Source organism: Apis florea, unplaced genomic scaffold (assembly GCF_048593485.1).
Source record: "Apis florea isolate Af1SG1 unplaced genomic scaffold, ASM4859348v1 contig_2350_pilon, whole genome shotgun sequence".
In the NCBI taxonomy this organism is placed as follows: domain Eukaryota; kingdom Metazoa; phylum Arthropoda; class Insecta; order Hymenoptera; family Apidae; genus Apis; species Apis florea.
In genome coordinates, this window is record NW_028256565.1 from 981,566 (window position 1) to 1,003,767 (window position 22,202).

General features: G+C 26.1%; 1 protein-coding gene and 1 long non-coding RNA gene across 3 annotated transcripts; one reads left to right on the forward strand and one right to left on the reverse strand.

Moving 5' to 3' along the window:
* Positions 1-585: 585 nt before the first annotated feature.
* pbl (epithelial cell transforming 2 pebble) lies at positions 586-13,297 on the forward strand. 2 transcript variants are annotated; one of them, XM_086904287.1, is made up of 17 exons: positions 586-751; positions 1,053-1,187; positions 3,080-3,290; positions 3,383-3,518; positions 3,595-3,804; positions 3,933-4,079; positions 5,496-5,630; positions 5,851-6,100; positions 6,438-6,565; positions 6,657-7,053; positions 7,125-7,565; positions 7,913-8,067; positions 8,168-8,253; positions 9,145-9,237; positions 10,505-10,679; positions 11,978-12,096; positions 13,118-13,297. In XM_086904287.1, exons 2-17 carry the CDS (start codon positions 1,121-1,123, stop codon positions 13,158-13,160), a joined length of 2,793 nt encoding a protein of 930 aa, XP_086760413.1. In that variant the 5' UTR covers positions 586-751; positions 1,053-1,120; the 3' UTR covers positions 13,161-13,297. The 2 variants fall into 2 exon arrangements, with proteins under 2 accessions (XP_086760413.1, XP_012345657.1); XM_012490203.3 differs by lacking the exon at positions 586-751 and adding an exon at positions 4,184-5,062 and having other exon boundaries at positions 986-1,187.
* On the reverse strand, positions 8,280-20,485 carry LOC147658081 (uncharacterized). The gene is made up of 4 exons (XR_015290997.1): positions 19,732-20,485; positions 17,609-17,827; positions 9,050-9,325; positions 8,280-8,671 (listed from the first exon to the last, which is right to left on the reverse strand). It is a non-coding gene; the product is annotated as an uncharacterized LOC147658081 (long non-coding RNA).
* Between the last annotated feature and the right edge of the window lie 1,717 nt (positions 20,486-22,202).

The following is a 22,202-nucleotide window of genomic DNA, read 5'->3' on the forward strand; positions in this document are numbered from 1 at the left end:
TGCGAGAAAATAATTTTTTATTATTTATACATTATACGATATATATTATTTATAAATAATTATTAAAGATTATATATTTAAATAAAGTTATTAAGGATTATATATTTACATAATTTTTTGTAGAAAATGTTAATTATATTTTGTTTTTCTATGTACTATAACGAGAAAATAAAACTCAAGATTACAATTTGTATTTAAAATCATGTTTTTTAATATAATTTAATATAAAGCTAAATTCATGCATAACAGCATATAATATACATCTATTGTTGATAACTTCATGCCAATACTAGTTTCAACGGCGCGTCTTAGTAATCATTTATAGTAATTTTTAATATTTAAATTCGTGAAATATTCTTATATCATTGTTTTTCACTATAAATTTCTTTTTTTATACATATTTTTTTTAAATTTTATACTAATCACAATTTATACTATATTGAGATTTTATTTCAATCTCGATTTATCAATCCCTTTGTCAATGATAATATGAATTTTTATATAGTAATCTGAAGTGAGTGAAATTTATTGTAATCATATTATAGGAAAAAAAGAGAAGTACAATCTTGGCAGTCAGTGATTAATAGACGTGAAGAGAAGAATGTTAAAAGAAAGACAGAGATAAGTACCAAATTCACGGTACTATTGGCAATTGCGTTTATGTGTGTCTTTATGATATTGTGTCAAATTTAGTAGAAGTGTTAATTATACAACTACTATATTCATAATGAATTTTAAATAAATACTAATGGTAAAAAGAGTATTGTTTAGTGCTAATATATGTATACATATGTATATATATGTATACATATGTATATATATATATATATATATATATATATATATATATATATATATATATATATATATATATATATATTGAAGAAATCTCATACTGCAGAATTTATGAAAATAATACAACATCTAGGGAATCTGTTTAGAATATGAACTTGAGTTTTGTCTATACAATTCAAGGGCGCTCTATGCTGCGCCATCAAGCTTTACTGTTTTTTATTTTTCTGGGTCCTTCCTCTCGCTGAATTCGCCCATAGGAGGCGCTTTCAATGATCAGTACGAAGAAGAGCGTACGAGAAGAACGATGTTGTAACTAACGGCCAAAATGGAAGAGCAAAGCGTTCACAGCAGTATCAGTGATATAAATAGTGAAGAGGCAGTTAGAAGTGAACGTAAGTTCACTAACATTTTAATTTTTAGCATTGTAATTAACAATTGATATATGTATGTAGTTAATTCATATGTATACCAGAGATGCTATTATGAACTAACCCTACTTCACTCTTTATCAAAACTCACACGAAGATGCTTATCTTATATCTGTCACTCTTTCTGATTCATAGATAAATCAAAATATCATATTATTTATTTTTCTGTTATTTATTTTTATATTATATTTTGAATTTAACGCGGGAGGAATGTCAACGTTTTTTTACAAAATTGGCCTTGACTTATTCTCCAAAATTACGTCAGAAATGAACAATTTGTTAAATCGAAATTCCTTTATGAGCTTTCCTACAATTCGTTATATACTTGTTTTGAATTTACATTATCTTTAATATTTATCTTCGTGTCATTTTAAGGTTAATTACATATGTGAATAAACTGCTGTCATATAAGACAATATTATTTACTATATATTATTTCTATCGAAATATTATACAATTAGTATTATACAATTTGTAAAATACTATATTTTTATTATATTTGCTAAACAAAATTTATTCAAATACTTCAAAATACATCATTTAGAAATATTTTCATGAGCTTATATTATTGATAATCAATAAGTAATCAATAAATAATTAAAAAATAACTGAAAAGTTTCATTTTTTATGGATTATATATTTTAAATTTTATATTATTTTTTATATCTTATATCTTTATTATTTTCTAATTTATACTTTTTTAATTTGAGTAGTTTTTATACATAAAATAAAATTTGAAAAAATTTTATTATTCAATTTAAAATTAATTATATTATGTATTAAAATTTTAATTTTATTTTAAAATTTATTTTATTAATTTTTATTTATTTTTATTTATTAAATTCTTATATTTTAAAACTTTAATTATAATAATTTTTAAATATTTTCTAATTAAATATTATTTAATCTTATTAAATATTAAATAAATATAAAATTTACTTGTATTGTATTTTTATTGTTTAATGAATAATTATAAATTTTTTTATTATTATAATTATTCTAAGTTATTTTTTTCAAATATTTATCTTTTTATTAAAAATTTTAAGATATAATCTTTATTTTACTCATTATTTACATTTATATACATCTATTTATGAAGGTATTTAAAATACAATAGCAAAGAAATTAGAGAGTTGGTATTTATATTATATGAAATAAGATTAGACATGGAACAATAGATGTTTATTGCACCCATGGGCATAAAAGAATTATACTTGGTACCTTGTACCAAATTTATGTATTTATTGTCTCTATGATTTATTAACCCTGATTATAGTTGAATCAGTCACAATATTCTGTCTATAAACATGCACACACTTTAGAATATATTTCATATATTTAAAAAATTCCTAATATTAAAATTATTTTATATATTTATTATAGTAAAAAAAAATGTAATATTTAATAATATTAATAATTTGAATTTGATAAAAATAACTATAAATTTTATTATTAATTTTACTATTTTTTTATAATTATGTTATTATACATAATGACAGATATGTTTATATAAATTTATAATAATTTATAATTGTAAAATTAATTTAAATAAAGAAATAACTATATATAATAAAGAAAATTTAAATAATTCATTATTTAAATTAAATTAATTTTTTAAATTAAATTTTCAATAATTTTATTAATAATAACATAATTATTTTAATAATAATCAAAAATTTAACTAAAGAAATAATTATATATAATAAAGAAAATTTAAATAATTTATTATTTAAGTTAAATTAATTTTTTAAATTAAATTTTAATTAAATTTTTATCAATAATTTTATTAGTAGTAATATTTTAATAATTATTTTAATAATAATTAAAAATTTATATATTTTTTGATTGAATTCCAGTTATGATTATACCACGTAAGAAAAGGATATGTTTAATTGGTGCAGCTGGGGATGATCCTGCACTTGGTGCTGCTGCTCAGCAGTTTAGTGTACCTGTTCTTAAATCTGAAACTGGTTTAGAACATATAGAAGACACAACATATTGTACTTATTTTATATTGAAAGAATTTGAGGGACCTGAATATGATGCTCTTCATAAAAGTGCACATAGGTTCGTCACATTTAATTTAATGTATTTTCTAATATACTAAAACGTAATCAAAAGAATCTGACTTTTGGTTGATTTAATTTAACATATTCTAGAATATTGGGACCTACAGCACTGCTGCAGTTGGCAGAAAAAAAGGACTCATTACCTAGTATTAATAGACCAATGTATACACAAGCCATGGTAGGCACAGTAGTAGTGTTTACTGGATTTAGAAAAAAGGATGAATTGGTTAGTTTTAAATTATTTATTGATACATTGTATATTATAATCATAATAATTTTAATTTTGATTTTTACTATTCTAGACGAAGTTAATTAATATGATTCATAATATGGGTGGGAGTATAAGAAAAGAAATGGGTGCAAAAGTGACGCATCTCATTGCTAATTGTTGCGGTGGAGATAAATACAGATATGCTGTTACCTTTCGAGTCCCTATTATGTCAATGGAATGGGTGACAGCATTATGGAATGCCAAAGACGACATTTCCAGTTATGGAAATAATGAAGAATTGGTAATATTTATATATATTTCATGTAATTAATCTATATTGATTGATGGGATAAATATTTAAAAAAATGAATTTTTAAATTTTAATTTTATTGCAATATATTGTTCTTTTTTGTAATATTTTTTTTGTAGATTACTACTTATAAGTTAAAACCATTTTTTGGTGCAAGAGTGTGTTTCTTTGGTTTCCCTGAAGAAGAAAAACGTCACATGTGCGAAGTTTTGCAACAACAAGGTGGTGAATCTACAGAAATTGATGATCCAAATTGTACACATGTGGTAAGCTTATATAATAGCAATATTTTATATAATATTTCGTAAAATATTTTATATTTAATTGATATTATTCAACATATAATATAAACATATACTACATTCTTTAGGTAACAGATATAAGAAGTCATCAATACAAGAAATCAAATAATACTTTTGACACGCTACCTAATATTAAAAATCCAAATTATATTCCACATTATTATGTAAAAACAAAACCATTTTCCTTTACTTTTTACAATCCATACACTAATACAATTCCTAATATAAAAATGATAAATTCTCCGCATATTAATCATATTAGTAATACAAAATTAGATAAAAAAATGAGTACCAATCATTGTCCATTTTGTTTATGTTCTTATATTTCTCAACATCTTGAACAGAAAGAAAATAAACATATTTTAAACGATATTAGTCAAGATTCAGCAATTTGTATGGATGATAATTTATATGATTATCCAAGTTTATCAGATAAATCTTGTAATGTATCTGAATTTTCTATAGAACGATCTGATTCTGCTGTTAATATGTCTAACATAATACAAGTAAATAGTACAAATGCATTACAACAAAACAATTTTCCTGTTACTAATTTATTAAAACAATATGAATTAGAACTCAATGAGTCTCTTTCGTATGATTCACCTACACCAATGACAAAAAACAAAAATTGTTTGAATACATGTAAATTGAGCTCTTCTATTTTGTCAAAGCTTAGTCATTTAAATTTTTCTCCAATGTTTAAACAGTATGTTCTTACTAATCCATGTCAACATATTCTGGAAATGCATCAAAAACAAAAATATACTCCTTTACCTAGTCCTCTTCCCATTCCTGCTAAGGTAGCAAAATTATCAAATCCTGAATATGGTTCAAGAAATACTTTTACATCAGATGAAAATTATTCAAATATTTCTTCTAAAAGTTATATTTTGAAAGGTGATCATATGAAATTGGACAAACAGAAGGACAAACCATTATTTTTGGTACTTTTGTTTTTTTCATGGGATATATTATATTGTGGAATTTAAGATTAATAACCTGCTCTATTAATTAATAAGTTATAAACAAGTAGGATATGGTTTAGAGATGGGAATAAGATATTTTAACGACAAATTAGAAATTATTAAATGTAAAAAAATTATTTATAAATATGTTGTTATATATAATTCTAAGAATAATAATTTAAATATAGGAAATTATTTTTGTTGATATCTTAACTGTCCGTCTGTAGTAATAACAAATTATATAATTAGTATTTAATTTAATCTTTCATAAATACGTAGTATATGTAGCATATATTTTCATTATAACGTAGAAGAAAGTAGTAGACTTGTGTGTTTCATTATTTGTGTATTTTATTTGTCTGTACTGATTATAAAAAATAATTATATAAATTATATTAAGTTATTATTTTAGGTTGTGGATGAATCAAATGTAAATGCATTGCCAGATTTAGCTTCTGTGAGAGCACATATTGTAAAAGCTGAATGGTTTTGGACATCTGTGCAAAATGAAGGTGCAGCTGATGAAAAAGAATATTTATTTGAAGATGTAAGTTTATTAAGATTTTTATATATAATAGAAACCTTTATAAATATTAAAAAAGAACAATAACAATGAAGTATTAAAAAATGATAAGAATTGAATTCTAATTTATTTGAGCTGATATTTCTAAAATTTACTTTAAAACTAAATATAAGATAAAACTAAAAATTTACTTTAGTTCTTTTTTCTTTGATGAATAATTTTTAATCATTTATTTTGTATTTAGTATCTAGAATCTGTTTTGTCACCAACTGTCTCAGCTAGACGTGATAGTCAACAAGCTGCTACTCCAAGTACAGCATCTACAAGACGAAAACGTAAACGCTTAGCAGAAACTTTATCTAGTCTGGTTCAAAATGGTGCAGATTCTCCAGCATTGCATAAAAGACGATCCAGCATCAGTGATGCAGGACATTTAAGTGTTAGTGGAAGTTTTCTTGATTGCACAACAAGTCCTGACAAACCATTACTTGATGGTTAGTTATAAAAAAAATATTATTTTTTATTAATTTGTTTGATTTATTTATTACATTCTTCTTTAAAAATATTTTTTAATTATAATTTAACTGTCAATCGTAAAATGTTGTTTTGTTTTAATATTTTCTTAATAATCCTACTACATCTTCCCTTCTTTTGTGGTTCATTTATTTTGTTGAGTAAATTTATATTTTTTTATTTTATATAACATGATTATATACTAACAATATAAACAAATAAATTTTTTTAATTTAATGCTGCTAATTATTCATAATATTTAACGTGAACCATGTGAAGGAGAAGATAATATAAAATTGAATTATTAATAACTGTCAGATATTCCAGAAGTGGAAGCTGTTAATACGGATAGCTCTAGGAAAAATTTATCACCGCGTCATCAAGTTTTCTTAGAATTAGTGCAAACAGAGTCTAATTATGTTGGTATTCTCAGTACAATTATGACGGTAAGATTCTTTTCGACGTTAAAATTAAATATTTGCTAGAATAAATAATAAATTAATGTATTTGTATGATATAACATTATTAATTTTTCAGTTGTTTAAATTTCCATTAGAAGATCTCATAGATACAACTGGCGAATTATTAAATGGTACAGAAGCTAAAATTATATTTGGTAATTTTCCGCCCATTTATGAAGTTCATAAAAAAATGTTGGAAGAATTGAGATATAGTGCTACTCATTGGATGGAGGACATTAGTATAGGTAATATATTTCTGAAGTTCGCACCTGACCTAGTCAAGGCGTATCCACCGTATGTCAACTTCTTCGAAAATACAAAGGAGATGCTCGATCAGTGTGATCAAAACAAACCACGATTTCATGCTTTTCTAAAGGTTTGTCAGACGAAACCTGAATGTGGCAGACAAAGCTTGAAGGAACTATTAATTAAACCAGTGCAAAGGTTACCCAGTATTAGTTTATTATTAAACGGTAAATATATTTATTATTATTGTAATAAAAAATTATATTAATTAATAATTGTTCACATTAATGTATTATAGATATCCTTAAACATACAAATAAAAATAATCCAGATCATAGCGCATTGGAACTATCGATTAGCAGTATTAAAGAAGTCATGACTTACATAAACGAAGATAAAAGAAAAACTGAAGGTCAATTAGTTATGTTTGATATTTTCAATGAAATTGACAATTGTCCACCGCATTTAGTTTCTTCGCATCGATCATTTATTGGAAAATGTGATGTAATGGAACTCAGCGAAGGTTTAAGTGGACGTGGTGATCACTTAGTTTTATTTTTGTTTACCGATACACTCGAAATATGTAAAAAAAGATCAAAGGCTTTTAATTCATTAAAAAGTCCTAATACAGCAAATGGATTGCACACAACTAAATTAAGTCAAGGAAAACCTTATAAACATATAAAAATGTTATCACTTAGTACGATAAAAAAAGTTGTAGATATACGAGAAACGGATGGTAAGTTAGTAACATGCAACATTATACATTTTTATTTAATTAATAAATTTGAATAAATTATACATAAATATTTATTAAAAATATATCTGTTTATCAAATTAAAATAAAAATTTTATTTTTATTGTCAACTTTATTTTATAAAGAGAATATGAATTATTATGAAATATATAAAATCGTTAAATATAATATAAATATATATAATTGTACAAAAATATATAATATTTATAACAAACAGTTTAAAATGTGAAAATATAATACATATAAAATCTAAGGATAAATTTAAATAATATTAAAATTATTTAAAATTTAAAGAATATGAAAAATATACTTACTTAATATATTTATAGAATGTCATAAAGTATTTGCTTTAATGGTAAGAAGTAACCAAGAGTTGAAGGAAAAATTATTTTCATTTACAATCACTGATGAGGATGTAAATAAAACGAATTATTTACGAACCTTATGTAGACAAATGGCTAATACGGTGTGTAAAGCTGATGCGGTAAGTTTCTTAATAAATTTTAATTTTTGATTAATTTTTGATTATTATATATTATTATTTGCAACTTATTTATTAACAATAGAATTTTTATTACTTGTAGGATACGTTCCTGATAAGTCTTGATTCGCATCAACTTGAAATTGATACAAGTGACGTAGCATTAGGAACATTAAGTAAAGCATTTAAGTAAGTAATTAAAAACTTAATTAATATTTGATAATCACAAATAATTTTATTTCTCTCATAACTGTAAGTTATTATTCTTATCAATATATATATATATATATATATATATATATATATATATATATATATATATATATCGTATATAATATACAATATAAAAGAAATGATATTATGTAATAATGATAATCATAATAATATAATAATAATATTTATAATATATAAGATTTTCTTATTGGTAAATTGAAAAAAAACATTACCTTCTAACTACTGACATTAATTCCATGTATATGGTTTTTGAGTTTTGTCGATGCTGTAGTTATTGTTATCGTTCACTCGATTATATCAATGATATTGACTTCCTTATCGACAAATCATTGTATACAAAAACGGAATTGCGACGATATTTCTTTTGAGTTCACTAATGAGAGAATTATTTTTTATTATATAAGTATAATGTTATTTATATAAATATATAATATTATATATATATATATTTTTTAATGCTTACAGTTTTGTGCAGAAATATTTTTTAAAGACAGATGGATTACAAAAATTTATTATTACATATAAGATTAAATTATATTATGCTCTTAAAATAGCTTAGCTTATGATATACTTTTTCTGCATTGCTACTAAGTTTTGCTAAACTGTAGCAGTTTCTTTAATATATTTATATTTAGGATATACTCAAAATGAGTTCTTATTGCGTTTTTTATATTTATTTTATATATTACACAAAAATTGGTATGAATCTATCTGACAAAGTAGAAATTTTTATAGAAAAAAATATGCATACCTGTGAAGGGAAGAATTATCAGCTGTTCTAAACTGTTTTTCTCCTGTATTGCATGTTAACAAAAAATAATGGGGCGACGACTCGTTTGGTTGCAGGAGCCTATTTCATAATTTTTACCTGGAGTATATGGACCCGTATGTGTTCCTACTCAATAGCATGTGTGAAACCACGTTACATGTCCCACTACCGTCAGTTTTCGCACCAGGCTGATTATCTTTTTTTTTACTTGCTTTGGTCCTTTGATCTCCGCTTGTTTAAATTGATCACTCTCGTTTTCTAATATAAAAATATAGAATATTCAATAGCTTTATAAAAAAATTTGACCAGTTCAAGCGTAATATTTATAATATCAGCCTGTTTAAAATGATTAATATTATGTAATTAAAATATTTAATATGTATCTGTTTAATCCTTTGATAATTTTATATTTTATATGAACTTAAAACTTTTTATATATTATTTTTGCCAATATCACAAAAATATAATTAATGATTAATAAAAAAATATTTTATTTTTAGATTGTTTGAATATGATTGTTAATATTTATTTCAATATAATTTTTTTTAACATTTATTAGTATTTGTATATAGATTATTGTTCATTTGAAATTTCAATTTTTTATTTTTTTAAATTTCGTTTCATTATACAGAATTATACATAAAAAATTATTGTTCATTAGTTTATTATTAATTTTCATTTGAGTATTAAAAAAAAAATAAATTAAAATAAAATATAAATATATCAGAAAATATTTAAATTTTATTTTTATTTGTAACAAACCATCCTGTTAACATTATTAATATTATTTATTTGAGCAGTGCAATAATTATATCATAAAAAATTATATTTTATATTTATTTCTATTTTTATTTTTATAAATTTTTTTTTCATTGTTAAAGGATTAAACATTTAGCACTACTTACAATTATGCAACACTAATGCACTTTGATTATTTTTGTTTTATTATATATCATAAAAAAATTTCAATAATTCACAAAACTCTGTAACCTTACAATTAAGCCCTACTTATATATTTTATTTTAATATATGTTTTGATTTATGTTTGCAGTTGTGATATAATTTTTTCTTTTTTTTTTGTGTACATTTTTTATTCAGCATGAAAAAAATATAAGAATACTGATAAACTATAATTCAGATTTTGCATGTATATTAAAAATTATTATGGTGTAATATTTACTTGAACTGGTTTATTAAGGTTTGGGGTTTTATTTAAGTTTGCTAATTCCTTTGTTTGTCTGAAAATTTATTTTCCTTTACTCTTTATTTAAAAATTATTTTTATTAAAAATCGCAATATTACTTGAAAAATTATTTAAAATTTTGTGATTAAATAAATATATCAAAATGCGAAAGGAAAATGAAATTTCAATGCTGCTTTTGTCTTTTGTCTAAATACTCAAATTTAAATAAATTTGTAACTACTATTTTTCTTCAGGTTTGCATCTCGTACAAGGATGAAAGTCGGTAGAGCGTTTAGTTCTAACAAAACTCCAAGCAAATTAAAGAGAGCAATGTCAACAATGATGTCACCGTTTGGATCAACCAATAGTCTTACCCCAGCAAGTCAACAACTTTCACAGATGCGGCTCGCTAGTTGTAACAACATTAACGTTAGTTGACAATTTATTATCGCATGCATTTTTTTTTATTATTTTTGCTTATGCTACTTTTTTATTTCTCCTTGCTTACTTTCATTTCACGACAGGAGATTGTTATCTCTTTTGTACTGATCAAAATAAGTTTTATTTTTTTAAACAAATCGTTTTTTTTTTTTAATTTTTGTTTAATTTCAAATTGCCATTTCTATTTCTATCATTTTATTCCTATTTCTATTGATTTGCTCGAATGCATGATTGTAAATCCATTCTGCTGTTTGCAACATTTTCTTCTTGTACATATTTTGATAAAATTATATGATATTGTAATATTAAAAAGTTATTTTATCCTTTGTTTTGTTTATTTTAAAGCATTTACAGATATTTCAGGAAATTAATTTATTGTACATATATTATAATATATTATTTTCTTATGTTTATCTTGATATATTGCACTATTTGCTTTTTTATTCTATAAGATATATTGATTTATCCATAGTATATGTGAATTATATCCTTTTTACTATATTTGTTTTGATATTATTTATACTCTATATAATATTAATGAATAAATTTTCGTTCTCTCTCACGTAAGTATACTGTAATACATTTATTTTATTGAATTTTTACTGAATAATTCAAATATTTATTAATATTCGCAGTACAATATGTAGGAAATGTAACGTCTCCTCTCGTGAAAGGGAGTAGAGAGGAGGGTTAGTAGAATCCTACTTTCAACAGACAAAATTCGTTTTAGGAATGTGACTTCACACAATGTTTCAACTGGATTAAAATATTTCGCGACACAAATTAAATAGAAAAATTTAAATTTATATTATTCATGATTAAGGCAATTTTCTCAGAACAAATTTATATTCTTTTAAAATTAACTTTGCCCTGATAGAGGCATTTTGTATCAATAGATTTTTTCATTTCTTTTTTTTTTTTTTTTTTTTTTTTTTGTTATCACAGTAAATAGATCAACAAGGCTGGATTCCTTTTTGTTGTTCTCTCCCTTTTTTTTTTTGTAAAATATATTTGCAATGAAAAAAAATCAGGCATTTTTTTCTTCATAAAACCTATAAACTTGCATGACGTATTATTAGCTACTTTTTATACGAATTTATTTTTTTTTACTCTTTATTTTTAATTATGCTATTATTTTTAATGTAAATTAGTGTTTTAATGTCTAAATTTTTTGTTTAATTAATGTAGCATTGATATAACCAGTATTGTTGTAATAATTGTTCTGGTATTATTTTTTGCAATTGTATATATGAATAGGATAAATGGAAATTCGTGTATCTTTCCAGGAGCTGGGTAATGGTGGTTCAGGCTCGCCATCTAGAGATGATGTTCTAGTAGCACCTATGTCGGTTCAACCGACACGAAAGGCCAAATGCAGTTCCCTCAGTATGGCTTCATTGAGAAGGTTGTAATTAGTATATCAGAAGTGATGCATTTTCTTTTTTGCTATCATTACATAACCATGTTTGGTCAATTATTTTATGTGCCTTAAACTTGTTTTATTCTGTCTTTATTCTGCTACTGAAAAATATTTACAAATACATGTAAGATTCATAAATAATATTTCACATATTAGTATATTCATGTTCATACTAGTATGTGCTTAAGCGAAATTATTTCATTTTTTAATGAATATAAAGACTGGATTCAAATTTCTAGTACTATATATGTTTAGATCAATGTAAAGTTCAATTATTAAATAGAGTATGTGTAATATGTGCTGCAGAAACTGTCGTTTCAGAAAGGTACATAATTTAACAAAATGAAATACTCATATTGGTTAAGGCGAGCTTACCACAACATATTGCATAATTTGCATATTTTGCAAAACAGTGCTGTATTCGTGATTATTTCGATTATATGAATGTCTTGCTGGTATCAATGTTTGTATGTATATATGTTTTTGTGAAAAAGATTCATTTCTATCGTTCTTTACAATCCATGTTTTATACCAAAAGTTTGCAAATGTTTTATTTTTTAAAAGCAAGATCATTCATAAGTATTCAAATATTATCAAAACAATACTAATAATTGTATCTATTTTTTAGTGTTTATAGCATTAAAATTAAGAGATTAACATTTATAATAGCTTAATATTTAGTTTAACTAATACATATTTATTTAATTATGTTAGATTTTTAGGTGTTGGTTTGCTGCATATAAAATCTTGCTTACCACGTTTTTTTGATTTAATATAGTAAAACATTTTATGTGTTATTGCCATTAATCTTTTTTTTTTTTATATATATATTTATTCACCAACTTATAGTGATATTTCAATAAATTTGTTTATTACTAAATTCGATATGAGATGTAAAATTAAAAGCATATTTAATTTTTATTTGTGAGTAAAAAGTTGGTGTTATTATTATTTAAATTTCACACATTTTCATAGTCTTTTTGACATTATTTTATTTATCCTTCAGAAATTGTTCAGAAGAAGTCATGCAGGACAAATCCGATCTTTGAAGTACAGGGAATGAATAATTTGCAGCTATACCATATTTTTTTCTTTGACATCGGCTAAAAAATTTAGTAAAAAGTTTATAATTATCGACGAAAAAATGCATCTATGAAATATATAATTTAAATATCAATCTATAAAATTCAATTAATTGCAAAATTTTTCGTACGAAAGGTAAATGCAAAAAAAAAAAAAAAAATTAATTTTTAAACTTAAATAAATGAGTAGAAAATCTGTCATGTGCCAATATAAGAACGATATAAAATTTTATAGAAGAGATGTACATTGCCAGTTATTCTTTAAGCAATTTTACAACTTATACATTAACGATATATCTTATTTAATATCGTGTTAATCGTTAATTTTTATGTATTACATGTTTACATACTTGAAATGCCTGTCTCAGGAAGACAAGTGAAATTGGTATAAAATAAAAAAAGAAGCATTATATGCTATAATATACATTTTAGAAAAATTGAAAATACAAATATCAATTTTGTGCCATTTAATCTTGTTCTATAAAATATATTTAGCACTTATTACAATAAATCTGAAGATAATTTGTACTTTTTGAAATTGAAAAAAATAGTAGTTCATAATGTTAATTTATTGAACATTATTTATACAGTTTTTTTTTTTTTTTTTTTTTTTTTTTCAAGCTTTAATTCAACTGCCATGTCTTTTATCATAGCAGTTTTAAACCATGAATACGAATTACAATAACGGACTATGACTAGATAGATTGCCATTAGTTTTATTTAATTCAAAAATTCTTCCGATTTTTACTTTCTTTAAATAATTTTTTTCAAAATAATTCGTGATATGTCGAAATTACATAGATCTATGAATGATACTGAAGATTAAAACTCGATTTAAAAATACATACATGTATTTATATATATTTTTTTTTAACAATTATATTTAGATAAAAATTAAAAAAGAATAGATAGAGATGTGGTAAAAAAAAAGTAAACATTTTTTTGATAAACAATAGACCAGATTCTTATATATATATATATATACATATTTGTAAAAAAGCATAGTAGTATATTAGCACTTCATTATTGCAAGCCTGTCCACCAGCAAGACGTTGAACGATGATAAAAGTAAATTTTTTTCGGTATACACATATTGAATCGTGGACAGAATTACATTGCTATTATTATTATTTTATTTCTTTTATGTTTTCAATTATACGCTTATTGTAGTTGCTGATATATAAAATTCATATTACTATGTATATCGGTTAATCGAGCAAAAGTGAAGAGACTTTTAACTCGCATGACTGAACGCAGCCTAAACAAAGCAACAAATTTTTTTACTCTCTATTCTTCATTCGTTGAGTTAAATAGCTGCATCTTATCATTAAATCGATCTAATAATTGAAAATATCTTTCTTTCTTTTTTCTTTTTTTTTTACTTCATCTAAAATCTTCACTTTTGCTCGATCGAGCAAATTCATTATTTAGATTGCAAAAATATTATATTGTTTAAACTATATACATATACATATATATATATATTTATATTCTCTTATCACATATGAAGTATTACATTAATTGATTACAGATGTGAAATATTCATACCTACGATCGATTATATATATATATATATATATATATATATATATATATATTTTTTTTTTAAATAATAATTCTTATAATGTGATCTGTATCTGTAAAATTGACAAAAAGAATTGAATTTTCAAATATCTCAAATATTTTTTTTTTTAAATTCATTATGGATCATATAAAAAAATGGAATATTAGCTCAAATGGAAATTAAGATTTTGCAATCTCTTAAATGTAAATACAATGATCGTTTTAAAATGCATCTTATGATATTATTATTATTATTATTATTATTATTATTATTATTATTATTATTACTACTACTATTACCATTATTATTATTATTATTATTATTATTATTATTATAGCATTATGGTATATTCATATCGTACAAAAAATATTTATAAATATTCCAACTCTGTGCATAGTTTAAACAAATAACGAATATATCATAGAATTTGAACGAAAATTATGTTAAAAATGATAAAAAAAAAAAAATAACATAATTTTGTTCAATATATTTTAAAAAGCTTCTCTCTCTCTCTCTCTCTCTCTCTCTCTCTCTCTCTCTCTCTCTCTCTCTCTCTCTCTCTCTCTCTCTCTCTCTCTCTCTCTCTCTCTCTCTCTCTCTCTCTCTCTCTCTCTCCCTCCTCTTCCTCCCCCCCTCCCCCTCTCCCTCCCCCTCTCCCCTCTCCCCCCTCATTCTCCCCCTCCCCTCCCCCCTCCCCTCCCCTCATTCTCCCCCTCTCTCTCCCTCCCCCTCTCCCCCCTCATTCTCCCCCTCTCTCTCCCTCCCCCTCTCCCCCCCTCTCTCTCTCGACTACAAACGAGATATGTGATAAAATATCTTCATATATCGCTTCTTATTATTTCCTCATACTCGTATAGAATAATAGATTGAAAATTCGCTTTATCAAATTAGAAATTACAAAAGTGATAAATGATATATATTTTTGATACGGTATTGATACGTATCAGATAAGTATCTGATTATAAATTTTAGGATGTGTATACCATTGATACGAAACTATTTTTGCACAAAAATTATTGCCAATAAATAGACATAAATATGATAATGATCACGAGAAATAAGCGTATATAGATAAGATAAAGAAAATCATTTGAATGATCTGAACGTCAATTATATTCATCGTGTCTTTGCGGTTATATATTAATAAACGAATTGTACTCTCTGCAATTTTTCTCTCACGATCGACAGTTTTTTTTTTTTCTACTTTTTTTTCATTATTCTCGACAACAACAGATAATATAAACTTTTCGACAAATGGTAAATAAAATGATTTGATTAAACAAAAAAAAAAAAAAAAAATAATCTCTCAATCGAACAAATGAAAAATTGCAAGAGAAGTAAAGAAAAAGTTTGTCAATTTTTCGTTGGAAAGACTCGTTTAACGATGCTCTTGCCTTGTTAACACTTGCGCACATTTATTCACATTTAACGTGCCTTTAGATAATAATAAGGACCATAAAGTACCAACATCTCAATCTCTTCGTGTCAAATAAAAAAAAAAAAAAAAAAAAAAAGAAAAAAAATGTTCATGACGACGATATTTTTTTAACTGTTTTGCACTCGAAGTGCTTGTACGCGAGACAATGAAGGGCTCTGGCAGCCCTTCGTACTTTTGACTCTTAATTTATAGTAGATCTTTAGGATTTCGATATATCATCCTTCCTAGCGTACTATATATCGATAAATAAAAAAAAAAAAAACATATATATATATATAATAAATTATAACGATATAAATGATATAAATTGTTTAAAAATAATAATCATGAAGAAAGCGAAATTAGATGATTCGTGAAAATATTGTAACGTACCACGTATATTTCGCGAATACAAATTTCGAAGTTGATCAGTTTAAACGAGAATTATTGTTATAACATAATCTATAAAAATATCCGATATAAAGCGCGTTAAACATTTTGTATTTTTTTTTTTTTTTTTTTTTTTTTTTACAAATTGTCATACACGTTTGATAAAATACGTTTCGATAATTTAAATGTCACGTGGTATTTTATGGTTGTAATATGGTGGTTCCACGGATTAATGTTCCATGGATCGATTGAGTGTTGCAAATGCTCGATGTTTTCGATAATAAAAATGGAAAGGAAAATTTCCGTTTCGTCTCGAGGAGCGGAATATTAATATTGTAAATATTACCGATAAATATGTAACATTTAAGGTGTAGCATAGCGCAGAGTTTTTTTACTATACGTGTAAGAATATTCTAATTAACTTGTAATGTTGCGTACAGTCGTTACTATTTATATTACAATGTAATTGATTGTATAAATTTACTCTTTATTATGTAAACTGAAAATTAACGCATTTTTCTTTCTTTCATTTACCACGTATTCTACCTTCCCCTATTTTCATTTATCTTAATATTTAAACGCACGTATTTTAACTTCTATTGCTTACAATTATTCAGAAAGAAATGGCTATTCTTGTTGGAATACAATGTACAATATTGTAATAAAAATATTTTAATGCACCGAGAGTTTGGACAATCAATTTCTTGAAATATTCGATTATAAGTTTTTAAATTCTCTTTTTAATGTCCTTTTGGAATAAATTTATTCTTGACATTTTTACCAAAAAAAAAAAAAAAAATTATTGAAATGTAAAGTAAAATTATTGCAAGTTTTCAACGCGATAGCTAATAATTTTTAATCGTGTGTTTTTGAAAAAAAAGATATCTATTTATTTTTAGAAAATGATAAAATGTTAATTATATTGAAAACATTGATTAAGATGCGTTTACGTTTTTTCTTATACGAAAAAAATTCAAAGCTACGTAATCAAATTAAACGTAAAATCCAAAATGGCGTTCATCCTTTATCCTCGAATTTACCTACTTCTTCATTCCTTTGTTCAATGATACGCGTTCGAGACGCGTGAAATAACATTAGAGGGGAGCATTAATTTTCCAAGCATCAGCTTTAATTTCGCTCGCTTATACGGCTTTTAAAATCGCCCCCTTCCCCGTACACCGTTGCGTTTCAATCCTTTTTAATTTTATTTGGCTGCAATCGTTGGATGGCTCCTATCCTCTATGCGTAGTTAATTATTATTTTCTGAAACGACAGATTTCCCTTAAATTTTCACCTTTTATTCCGCCGAATGACCGTTTTTCCCGCAATTACGCCAAAAACCATCATCGAACTTTACATTCCTTTTCATTCCAATCGTTAAACGCTGTAATCACGCTTGTTCAATTTTTTGTCGAACAATACACGCATGCGAAATAAATTCTCGTGTTACGCGTGTCGAAATTGAATACAATTTCGTGAGAAAGAATTGCTTTCCTTTTTATTCGAATTGATTCCACTTTTGGCATTAAATGTAATTATATGTGTATATATATTTGTATACACATAGGTATTACAATCATCGCTTTTGCAATGCCAATTTTAAATTAGCTCGATCGTATTTGATCTTGCCAGCTACTTCGTGATGTGGTATGAATTTTATCAAAGATACTTTGGTAAAACAAAATGGACAATATTACCGTATATAGTATAACTATTAGATCGTATTAGATCACATGAAATTGCCGTTTTTTATTGATCGAAAGAAAAACAACAAATTTTCGAAACTATAACCTTTATTCGATCAAAATATGAATCATTCCAATTGACGTATTCTATTTTTATAAAACTTCATGGTTTTAGCGTGAAGAAATTCTTCGAATGCTGCGATTACAATTGTTCCAATGTTTTATTTTTTAAAAATAACTATAAATGGCGAAACATAATCGATTGATGAAATATCTGATAGTATAATGGTTTGTGATGTATCGATCGAGCGCTGCGCGGAAGAATGTCTATTGACTAATACGGGTCGTTTCTTAACCAATTTCTTGGCAAGATGCTACTATTATTCGAAAAAGAATAACGAATTATTTCCTTTACAGACCACAATAACTCTTCTTCTTACAGTCACTCTATAACTCTTTTTGATTGTAACAATGGTTTCGGCATTTGTTTACGATCTTCATCAGTATCCAACCATTGTCCAAATCGTATACGATTATCATATAATGTCCATTTTTCATCACAAATTATAATTTTATTCAAAAATACCGTTTCGAGCTTTATGTGATAAGCATACTTTCAAACGCCGCAACTTTTGATTTATCTTTTTCGATTTTTTTCACTTTACCTATTACATTCAAATGTCTGAAAACTGTCATTCGAGATACGTCTAACTCTGTTTCCACTTTGCCTTTCAATTTATCTTTGTTTAATTTGGATTTCGGTCTATCTCATTTTCAAGATCTGAATTTTTGAAACTTTCTCTCATTAATAGAATCTTCTTCGAAAGCTAACCTAATATTTCGATATGCTTCAGCTGTATTGCTGTGATCTAGTTTAAACTCATATAGGAATAATATTCTAAATTATCAAAAAATAGTTAAAGTAATATAAAAAAAGAACTTATTATACAAAAGAAATATAAAGAACCACGTCAAAATATACTAGGCAAAATATAGGTTAAGTAAAGTTTACAAATCGCAGTTGATTACCATTTATCTTAAAATTGGCAACTTCATGTGATACATCCTAATACATACATTATACATATATGTATAAGTTCGATGACCACGAAAAATACCATAAAGCTAGAGCAAAATTAATGAAATCGTTCGAATGTTTCATAACAATGAAATTTTATTCGAAAGAATCGCATGCTCGAAAATTCATATCGAAAATTTTCAAGATATCGAATACTCATCTAAAGTTAGACACTAAACGAAATAAAATTAATTAAAATTTCGAGCAAAGTTATTTAAGTAACTTTAGTTACTTCAGTTAACTCAAGTTGCTTGAGTTAATCACATTTATTCGTAACTACTACGACTATAACCGCTCTTCGTATAAACTTCGATCATCGTTATTATACAATTAATGATGGTTATTCGATATAGTTATTCTTTGACTTTAACTTTATTCTTAAAATTTTGTTCATCGTTACCTACCGTTGATAGATCTTCATTTAGATGTCACTTCATTCACACGATAAATAAAATCTTTGAATCATTGACACAACGACAAGAACGAAAGAAAAGAGCAACAAACTCATCGATGGATGGAAATAGATAAAAGTGGTGGGGGAAATCTATTCTTGTGAATGGAGCAGCACGAAATAGCGCGACAGATCCGTATCGAGATGGAATATCCGGACAGGAAACGCGGACAGCAGCAGTAACTGATTTAGCCAGCGGAAACGCGCGCGCTGTCGCAACGCCAAGAACGCCCTGCAGGATGATAACGAGGTTGATGCGTATTGCGGTTGACGAACAGTCGACATTTCATCATCCACACAGTTTCTGCAATTGAATCACGTCGCATTATCGCGTCACTCTCCGCGTTCAAAGTCGAAATAGAAGATAAAATAACAGGTATAATAAGAGATGAGAAATACGAAGGATGGATGATTGGAATAAAATATCCGAAATGACAATGGTTAATGAAAATGTATTTCAAATTCGTCGTGTGATATTTTTATCGATGTCTCTACCATGTCGAAAACAATTTTGGAAAGTGTTGGAAAATAGGAGAGGGAATTAAAGGATCGTGATTGAAAGAATTGGAGAAAGATTTGCGCATGCGGCTTTTCCGCGGAGATGCGTTAAAATTTTTACACGGTCCGTAGTTGACATGAATTTTCAATAGGTGGAGCGCTTGAACGTGGAGTGGTGCACTTTGCCTGTCACAATAGAGCCCGACTAGACGTGACTCGAGCATAAAACGTAATATCCGTGTCGGGAGACGCGTCGTTGCACTTAATTCTTCTACTTACCGCCTGGTTGCGTTTCGGTATAACATCTATAGCGAATCGCGTCACTTATCGAGAAAAATATGAAATACCAATGGACACATGCAGAATATACGTATGAATGGATATGTGATGATTTAATTAATGTTTATTACACGTTTTTTATTATTATTATTATTTATTAAAGATTAAACGTTTATTTTCATATAATATTTAGAAGCAATTAAGAGTCTTATTTCATTATTTCTATGGCTGCCTTAAACGAAAGCATACTACATACATATTCTCTCACGGATATTAATCTATCGTAGAATTAAAACGCGACAAGAGAAAAATTGGTGGAATATCGTCACCTATTCGAAAATAAACCGTCCGAACGATTTTTCCCTTTATTCGTGAGGATAGCGGATGAACGAGGAGCCATTTTTCTTACCATTGTCCCGTCTCCTGTACCTGAAGAAAGAAAAGCTGTTTCCTTCTCCGAATAATCCCGAATAATCCCGAATAAAGTTGCTTCTCGATTGTTCCCCCAAGATTCCTCTCTTCTTCCGAGATTTTACGGAACAACAAGCGATAATAAAGATAATAGACAGTCTCCCTCCAAGATTGATACTCGCGTGGTTGGAGTAAGAGAGCTCGCGATAAATCTCGAAATATTGTAAAGGTTGGAAGAAAGGAAGAAGCGCGAGCTCTTGTTCGCGAGAAGTTGTTGTATCGATCAGGCGTAAGCAACTTGTAATTGGTTCGATGTGAAAAGAGAATAAAGGTGTTGAAAAGGAAGAAAAAGGATTAATTGAAATAAAATCTTTCGAAAGTATCGTTTCGATTGTTGAATTCTTAATTGAAGTCAGTGAAATTTTTCATTACGAATATTTTGCCACGTTTCTCGATCTCGATGTTCAACGTCTCTTTTCCTCCTCTTCTTGAAACGAGCGTGTCGCTCGCACACACTTTCTCGTCAAATTTCGTATCTTCGAGTTAGTTTGGCCGCAATATTTGCCAAGAACGTTCCAATATTGGTGCATCGGCCATGTAATATGCACGGTGCACAGAGTGCATCGAACTTACTACTTTGATAATATTTGTACGATATCGGAAGCATAAACTATCCTTATAGCTCTGGCCAATGAAATACGAAATAGCAAATCTTTATACGTTATATACGTTCCTACGGGAATCAATATCATATGGTATATTAAAATAATCACCGATGATTAATTCTAGAATGAGTTTAACTATTTAAATTCACCTACGAAAAATTACGAAAATTCTTCTTTTAATCTTTTTCAATCGTTAATTTTATCAATCTTTAAATCAAGCCATTAACGTAAATCAATTAACACAATTTTTCACCTCTATCCACGAGAAAGAAAGAAGAAGAAAAAGAAGAGATGAAAAATATTGATTTAAAATTTTTTTCTTTTTTTAAATAATTTGGCGAATTGCAACTATTACGATTATAATCATCGACGAAATTTTCGAAAAGTTTCTTGGCTGGATGAATGGAAGTTGGAATGGAAGCACTCTAAATAAACACGTATTTTGCGCGTATATGGCAAGAACAGTGGAAGCGTTCGTTGTAAAGAATTATGGGATTTAACGCGGAGCACGGGTTTAAACGAGTGGTATAAATTGTTGCGGCGGGCAGTGGAAGAGCGCGTGGATGGTCAG

Excerpts from the sequence above, each read along its gene's own strand:
- pbl (XM_012490203.3), top strand. The coding sequence starts at position 1,121 with ATGGAAGAGCAAAGCGTTCACAGCAGTATCAGTGATATAAATAGTGAA. Across the intron at positions 5,631-5,850 it reads AAGAATATTTATTTGAAGAT|TATCTAGAATCTGTTTTGTC; the intron begins GTAAGTTTATTA and ends TTTTGTATTTAG. Across the intron at positions 8,068-8,167 it reads CGGTGTGTAAAGCTGATGCG|GATACGTTCCTGATAAGTCT; the intron begins GTAAGTTTCTTA and ends TATTACTTGTAG.